The sequence below is a fragment of the Corvus kubaryi genome, unplaced genomic scaffold (genome assembly GCF_017639235.1).
Source record: "Corvus kubaryi isolate FWS band 111438036 unplaced genomic scaffold, C.kubaryi_AGA036_p1.0 37219, whole genome shotgun sequence".
Taxonomy (NCBI): Eukaryota; Metazoa; Chordata; class Aves; order Passeriformes; family Corvidae; genus Corvus; species Corvus kubaryi.
In genome coordinates, this window is record NW_024581062.1 from 314,707 (window position 1) to 322,402 (window position 7,696).

Here is a 7,696-nt window from a genome sequence, read left to right on the forward strand (position 1 = left end):
TGCACTGCCAGCCCTCTCCTTTCCACTTCCAGCTGCCTCAGCTCGCTCCCAACATTACAGCTCCCAGGAGCCAGGGGTACATGGAAGAACGACAAGGACTTCTCTCAAGTGGTATTTTCTCCCAAACTCTGTCAGGATTGTGCACTCAGCTCCCAACCCCGAGGACCAGCATGAACAAAGCCCACAGAGCCTCTTCCTTGACCTAAAAGGGTGTGTGGGGGCAGCTTTATTAAAACTCTTCAGTGTACAGAACAATGGCTAAAACATGGAAAATCCACTACCCTGCAACCCTGAGCAGATCACAGCCCAAAAACTCCTCTGGTTCAAGTTCCTGGAACTTCCAGAGGGATTCAGAATCCCTGGACAGCCAGCTCACGCTGTTTACTCCCAGTGCTGTTGCTACAGCAACAGAGATGCACAAGCATGGACACAGGAACAGGACAGAGTCCCTGTCCAACAGCTCCATCTCCTCTCCCCTCACCATGGATTCACAGGATACACTTTGTCACCAGGTTTACCTGAACCACCTCAAGCGGCAAAAAGCAACACCCACAGCCAACTACGAATATTCCCCACCTGGCTCCCAAGAACAGGGAAAGGAGGTGAACGGGGAGCATCAGCAGCACAGGGAGTTCAGGCCACTGTGGAAAGGGAAGAACAACACCAAAGTTCCTCACAGCCCCCTAAAGGCTCAGCCATCATTTCCTCCTCTGGAATCAGCAACACTCTTCCCTCAGCAGCAGCACCAGAGATGTCATCCTGAAGAGAATTTCTTTCCCTTGTACATGTTTAGGGGACAAGATTAGGGCAGCACCTTATTTCTCCCCCTTCTGAGCGTATCACCACTTTCCCACATGTGCCCTTTCTCCCCCAAACCCACACAGTGACCTGTAAATCCCTGTCTGGGTGGCTCCTGACATAACTAAAAAGGCACTGGGGGCACAGGGACTGCTCTCCTGACTTGTCAGTGTCACCTCCAGCTGGGATAACCCTGTGAAAACTTATTCCTGGTTATGACAGCATCATAAATGCAGCCTGCAGAGATTGTTTGGTAACTCACAGGTAACTTCCAAGTGCTCCTGTGGTGTTTGGCTCCTTGCTTAGTCAGCACTGCAGCTTCCAGGACACACTCAGGGCACAGCCAGGCTTGGGACAGGAAGAATCCAGCAGATATTTACCTCCTGCATCCCTCTCTGCTGAGAGGGAACAGCATCCAGTTGGTTTCAGGGATGTATTCTCCCAGGGACCAGCACAGTCATGCATCTGGCAGGATCTAAACGCTCACAGGGATTTCTAAAGCTTTCCAAGAATAGCCTTCAGTTGCTGCTAGATTCCACCAAAGCCCTGCCCAGACCAAATCTGAACAGCCCCTGAATTATTTAGAGCTCAATCATTACACCTGGGTCATTTGGAATGACTCATTTGTAGTGCCTCCAGTTTGAGGCATGTGGGAGAGATTAATGACCCCCCTTGCCTGGGCCCTGTCTAGACTGGGCAGCTGAGGTGTGTCCAGCAGACCAGGGACATTTGGCCAGGCTGGGTTTCACACAGGGCACAGAGGAACTCTAGGAAGGAGCTTGGCTTGACAGGAATTGCCAGTGTCACATTTCAAACGCGGGGAAGAGGGAGCAGGTGAAGTAAAACCACCCAAATTCTAACCCAGTGCCTGGGGCTCATCCTATGCTCAATGTCTGTGGGGAGCAACACAGGCAGGGTCACTCATGAGTCCCAAATCAGTGGGAGCAGCCCTGGGAAAGCCAGTATCCAGCAGGACTGGCCTCTGTCACCCCCCAATGTCTGGGAGTGACAAACACCAGCAGCCAAAAGGGATCATTACCTGGCAGTGAGCAGCTTTACAGCACAAACAAGGAGTTGGGCTGAACCTGATGGGATTGCCCCTTGCATCCCAGTGTTGGGATAGCATGAAACATTCAAGATAGAGCAATATAGAGAAGGCAGGAAGCTGCATCCTCCTCTTTCCTATCCTACCTGACATAAGCAGCCCACAGCCTGCTCTGCCTGCCTTCCCTCTCTCAGCTTTGAGGCCATTTATCCCTCAATCTATCCTTATGCTGTGAGAAAAACCGACCCAAGTGTCCTGTCAACATGTGTGGGCCTTCCTGGCCCCACGACTGTGTCCTGCACTGACATCACCCCATCCATCCTGCAGAAAGGATACAAACAAGTTGGGAACCACAAGATTCCAGCTGCTCTGACTCCAGGCACTGGCCAGAACCAGCAGTGCCATCCCTCGGGCATGGGCTGAGCTGGGATCGCTCCACAGCATGCAGGGCTGCAAGAGAAACCTTGTCCTGCACACTCCCCAGGCTTCATCCCCCAGCTGATGGCTCCACGTGCTGCAAAGCCCATCTGAACTCTCCCAGGGGATAGCGAGGACACCGACATGTAAGGGCAGGTTTGGTAGCTGCTGTTTACAGGAGAGGCCTCGGCTTCTGGCTGGTGGGGACAGGCAGAGCCTCCTCTCAAATTTCACACAAGGATCTGACCAGAGGGCAGGGCAGTGATAAGGCAGGATATGGACTGTCTCATGCCATGGGACAGAGCACTTCACTCCCTGGCTCCCCTCTCACCTCCCAAATTCTCCAGCACCCACAGCACTTCGCAGCAGCTAAGTCTCCTGCTCCACAAGCCCATTTCCCTTCATGGGTGTCACAACCCCTTTCACAGCCAAAATAAGGGTGACACTGCACCCAGCCAGGATGGTCACTTGGGGCCAACACCTCAACACCTCCAGCAGGAGCTGTGGCTCAGCCCACAGAGCACCCACAGCCCCCAGGGAGGGTGAGGCTCCTCCTCGGGCTCTCTCCAGCAGCAGAGCCAGTTTAAGAGGTTCCTACCCCACCCTGTCTCCCCATCTCAGACTTCCAGCCCCGTCAGGTTTGTTCACTACCCCAGCACAGACAACAACTGGGATGAGATGCCTCCCCCCTGCCAACTTCCATCCAGGGCATGATCCACAATTCCCTGAAGCAGTGTTCACCTCAGGGCCATCAGCTCCTGAAGCACTAACTGAGGGAGGGAGAAAACCTCTTCAACCAGCTCTGCCACCCCGGCAATCCTAACTGGGAACCACACCCTGAGATACAGACTGCTGGAAAAACCGTGATGGGCAGGATTTGTCCTTCGGATAATGGCACTCCCCTGCTGTGCTCCCAAGCCATTCCAAAGTGATCCAGTGCTGCTGCCCTTCATTTCTCACCCTGAACATTGTCACTGCAAGCACACGGCAGCACTCTGGTAATGTGCTAATCCCAGCTTGTAATTCACAGGGCCTTACTAGTCTCAGTTCACAGCATGGGCCTTCCGAAATGAGCCCTGGAGCAGGCAGAAGGTGAGATTTCCTCACACTTCCAGCACCTAGGAATACACCATGGCTCCCCTACAGAAGAGCAAGGCTGTGAGCACCAGGCTGATGGATCCTTTTCTCCAGAGCCTTTAAGGGAGTCCAGGCTCCTCATGGGGAGCCCAACAGCCTGATGTGACATGGGCAGGGTGCAACCACCCAGTGACAGCCAGCAAAGATTTCCAAGTCTCAGAGAGGGACCGAGGCATTGTTAGTGCCAGGGCTGGACTGTCACTCAGGCTCAAGACACAATAGAGCATTTCAGCTCCTCGGTTAAGGGCCTGCAAAACACGCAACTCTAGCTTGAAATGCTGGCACCTCAGCCCAAGCCCCAAGAACTGCCTCGTTAGGGAGCTGGGCAGAACAACACTCACACAGAATTAGCAGGAGACTACTCCACAGCACCTGCAAGTCCCATCTCCCCTGCTCCCAGTCTCTGGGTGAGGAACACAGATATCCCATGTGTCGTCTCCACGCTCACACAGCATCACCCACGGCCCGTGTGAGCCTCCCAGAGCTCACCAGGACACAGCCTCTCCCACAGACTGCCTTGGATGGGTGCAAGACATCCTCCCAGTGATATTCCTGAGTCCAGAGCAACTCACCCAGGCCTGTGTTATCCTGGGAGTCAGAGATGCAGAGCCTGAACTAGGAAGCAAGTACAGTTAGGGCAGTGCAACCCACCTAATAAAAGTGTCACTGTGCCCCCCAGGCATGTGTGAACTGGCAGAGAATTCCTGCAGGAGCATGACTACACCCGAAGCACAGGTAAATTTCTCCTCCAAACCCAGATCTTCCACCAACACTGACACAAATTCATTCAAAAAGCTGACACATATCAGATTTTTGTTGAACTAAAGAAAGGCAACATTACTGCAAACTAAATAAAAAACCACAGAACACTCCAGATTTCCTCTACGTCCCGATGGAAACCAGTAAGGAAAAAGATGCTGTTGGTGTTATTACCTGACACACCAGAAAACAAACTTCCTCTGCCATCTCAGATGGTACCATCAAACCACACAATTAATTCAGCTCCTTCACCACCATAAACCATTCTGGTTCAGGTTGCTTGGCTGGTAGGACTACTATCACACCTGGATTATTTTATTTTAAATACATTTATTTTTTTGCTAGTTGAGCCCAAATAACAAACCAGAAACACAGCTGACAGCTGCAGGAACATGCTGTACCACCAGCTCCCTGCTTCCTTACCTGGAACTTTTCATTCAGGCCTACTAAACCAGCTCCCAAGTCCAAGGTATATGTGGGATATTCAAATAAGCCAAATCATGTTTTACAGAAGAAAAATAATCATCTTTTAAGGGTCCTTCAGCGAGGGAGCATCACTGACACAGCAGGAGCACATAATGAGCTGGAAGTTTCCAGGAAAAGCATAGCAGGAGGTAGAAGTTAAGCCTCACCCACCACACAGGGGTCATGCCTCCTCCTCTGGGCCTCAGGCCAGCACAGACAACACACGCACACACGAGGCCACACAAGTCCAGGTGAGCCTCATGCTGCGGCCCATGTGCCTTCCCAAACCCCTTAAGCATGGAGCTCATCAGCCTGCAGGCATTTATCCAGCTTAGCATATTCCGCTGGAGCCCAGCCCACCTGCACCAGGACACCAACTCCTCCTGATTTTTATTTGAGAGATGATAAGCGTTTTTGAACTGACACGTTCCTGGCTGATAGTCCCCTTCACCTGCCATGTCTTCATCCAGATGTTTTGGGTTAGTCCTGGATCACTCCCCAGTCAAACCAGCACCTTGAGCTGCATCCCACACAGCTGTGGGAATAAATGTGCCAGGATGAGGGAGGAGCTGGGACTGCTGCTGCCAAATTAAAACATCCACCAAAGCACTTGGGAACTCCCCAGCACCGATCGTCTCGAGGGCAAAGCTTAATGCCAAGAACCACACAGCCTCACACCAAACAATTCCAGAGAATTAAAGGATAAGGATTTACCTTTATGGGCAGCACCTGGAAGGTGAGGGTACAGGTACTGCTGTGACTCAGAGAGGGACTCCACCACAGAGCTGCCACTTGCCCTCCCTGGGGGTTTGCAACTGCCTCAAAACAGCGTGAGAGACACAGCAGCTTCCCTCCTTCCCTGGGATCTCCAGGAGTATCATCTCAGACTCTCCGAGTAGCTGCTCCCGAGCTGTTCCCAGTTACAGCCCAATTCCCAGACCGTGGCATTCATGCAGTCCCAGTGAACAGCAGCACACACACCAGAGCTCCTGACAGGGCTTGACTGGGACCTGACTGCTGGAACAGCTCCCTCCGAAAGAAAACACCAGGAAGAGACACAAGCACAGGGAAACTGGAGCTTGAAGCTGGAGTTGGTTCTCTCAGGCTTCACAGCCACTCAAATCAAGAATGGTAACACACAGTGTTCCAGGTCCTCTGCTTGTCACAGACACACAGAAAAAACCTGTCGTGACAGAAATGACACTGACACCAGTTCCATGTTCCTATCCCAAAGCTCCTTGCCCAGCCTCAGTCTCCAACCCCCCTTTCCAGAGCTCAGCAGCCAAATTCCCTTCATTAGGACAAACCTGGTGACACAAAAGGACCCACAAAGCCACCTAAGCCAAGCCCACACCTCCAGGTAGGCTGCAGCCATCCACCACCAGCCTGTTTGGGTTGTTTAATCCTGCTGCCAGGAAAAGCTTTGCCCTTCTCCAGCTGCAACAGAACCAAGACTGGAATAGGATTGATTCAGGGTCACTACTGACCAGTCTTTGGCTGTAACGGATCCGTTCTTCCTCGGGCTCCATCTCCGACTCCTCCGAAGAGAGCGAGAAGGACACGCCAGGACTGCTGTCGTCGTCCTCTTCCTCCTTGGAAGCCAGAGGGAAACAGTGAAGCAGGGCATGGGGACATGGGACACCCACACCCCTCACTTCCCTTCTCCTTTTGGGGCTGACCCCACCCTGCTCTGGGGGCTGAGAGAACCCAGGGGATGAACCCACCGCAACTTTTATGGCTCCTATTCTAATTTAGAATGAATTAGTCAGGCTAAATGACTTCACCAGCTGTTCTGTAACACAACAGGAGCTGCAGGGCTCCCACCTTTGCTTCACCACCAGCAGCTCCACTGGCCCACAGTAGAATAAAAACCGGGGAAGGTGCTGTAAAATCCTGGCTTCCCCAAAATTAAGCACCGGAGAGCCAACTCCTCCAAACAACAAAATCACTGTCCTTGGGATATCCTGTACCATGGCACCTGGGAGAAACTACACTGGTACAGGACATCTCCCATGATCATGGAAGGCTTATTGGATCTCTCCTACATACACAACCCAAGTAGGGAAGCACTCAGGCATCTAACTCCTGGCTGGAGAAGGCCTAAATGCTGAGATCTCCAAATGTGCCACCTTGTGACACCACACACCAACCTGGGAAAACCTCCCAGGGCGTCAGATGGCACCTACACTTTTTTTTTTTTTTAAAGGGACAGAAACCAACCAAAGCCTGGGTATGGCACGGCTCTTAATCCCCAGGACTATGCCTAAACCAGACCTTCGGGGAGGAGAATCGGGGAATGGGAGCGGGGAAGGGGATCCGCCGCCCCTTGTAGTGTTACAGAACCGCTACGACCACGCAGGGAGAACTCGCTCGATCCTGCTCCTCCCCGACCCCCGGCTTTGACAGCAGAGCATTCCCAGTCCCGACAGCACCCTCCCCACCCCTGCCTCCCTTGGAACCACGGCACCAGGACTCCCGGCTCGGCCGAGGGAGGCAGTTTCCCCACACTTGCTGAACTCTGTTTATAAACAACCGGACAACCGGAGCGCAGCGCGCCCGCTCCGCCGCGGGGCGCGGGGGCCACCCCTGGCCGGCCGGGCCACCCCAGCCCGCCCCCGCCGGGGCAGGACGGGAGGCGGGAGGGAGGAAGGGTCCCCGGGGAGCTGTCAGCCGGCACTCGCCGCCCCCTCCCCAACTTCCCGACGCGGCCTCCCGGGGCCCGGCAAGGGGAGACCCGCCCGCGCCCGCTCCCGCCCGGCCGCGCTCCGGGGCCCCGCACGAACTCGGGGGTCGCCGGTGACCCCCGCGGTGCTCACCAGGTCTCTCCTGCGCCTTTGTCCTCTTCTACCGCCGGCACGGGGGGGTGGGGGAACAGAAGAGACGGAGGAGGAGAAATCCCCCCGGTCAGCAGCAATCGCGCCCTGGGCCCGCCGCCCTCCCGGCCCCGCCGCTCCCGGCGCGGGCAGCGGGCGCTGACAGCCCCGCCGGCCGACCCCCTCCGCCGCCTCCGGTACCCCCCCCCCCCCGCCACGGCGGTAGAAGAGGACAAAGGCGCAGGAGAGACCTGGTGAGCAC

At 54.5% G+C, this 7,696-nt stretch overlaps 1 protein-coding gene across 1 annotated transcript in view; it reads right to left on the bottom strand.

Annotated features, from left to right (window-relative positions):
• The window catches only part of KDM2A (lysine demethylase 2A), a 32,648-nt gene extending 25,075 nt beyond the window's left edge, over nt 1–7,573 (bottom strand). The window contains exons 1-2 of the mRNA XM_042022672.1: nt 7,438–7,573; nt 6,109–6,213 (exon numbers count right to left, since the gene is read on the bottom strand). Of these exons, the coding sequence (XP_041878606.1) occupies nt 6,109–6,150 (42 nt within the window). The 5' untranslated portion in view covers nt 6,151–6,213; nt 7,438–7,573. The remainder of the gene's footprint in view (nt 1–6,108; nt 6,214–7,437) is intronic.
• Nucleotides 7,574–7,696: the final 123 nt, after the last annotated feature.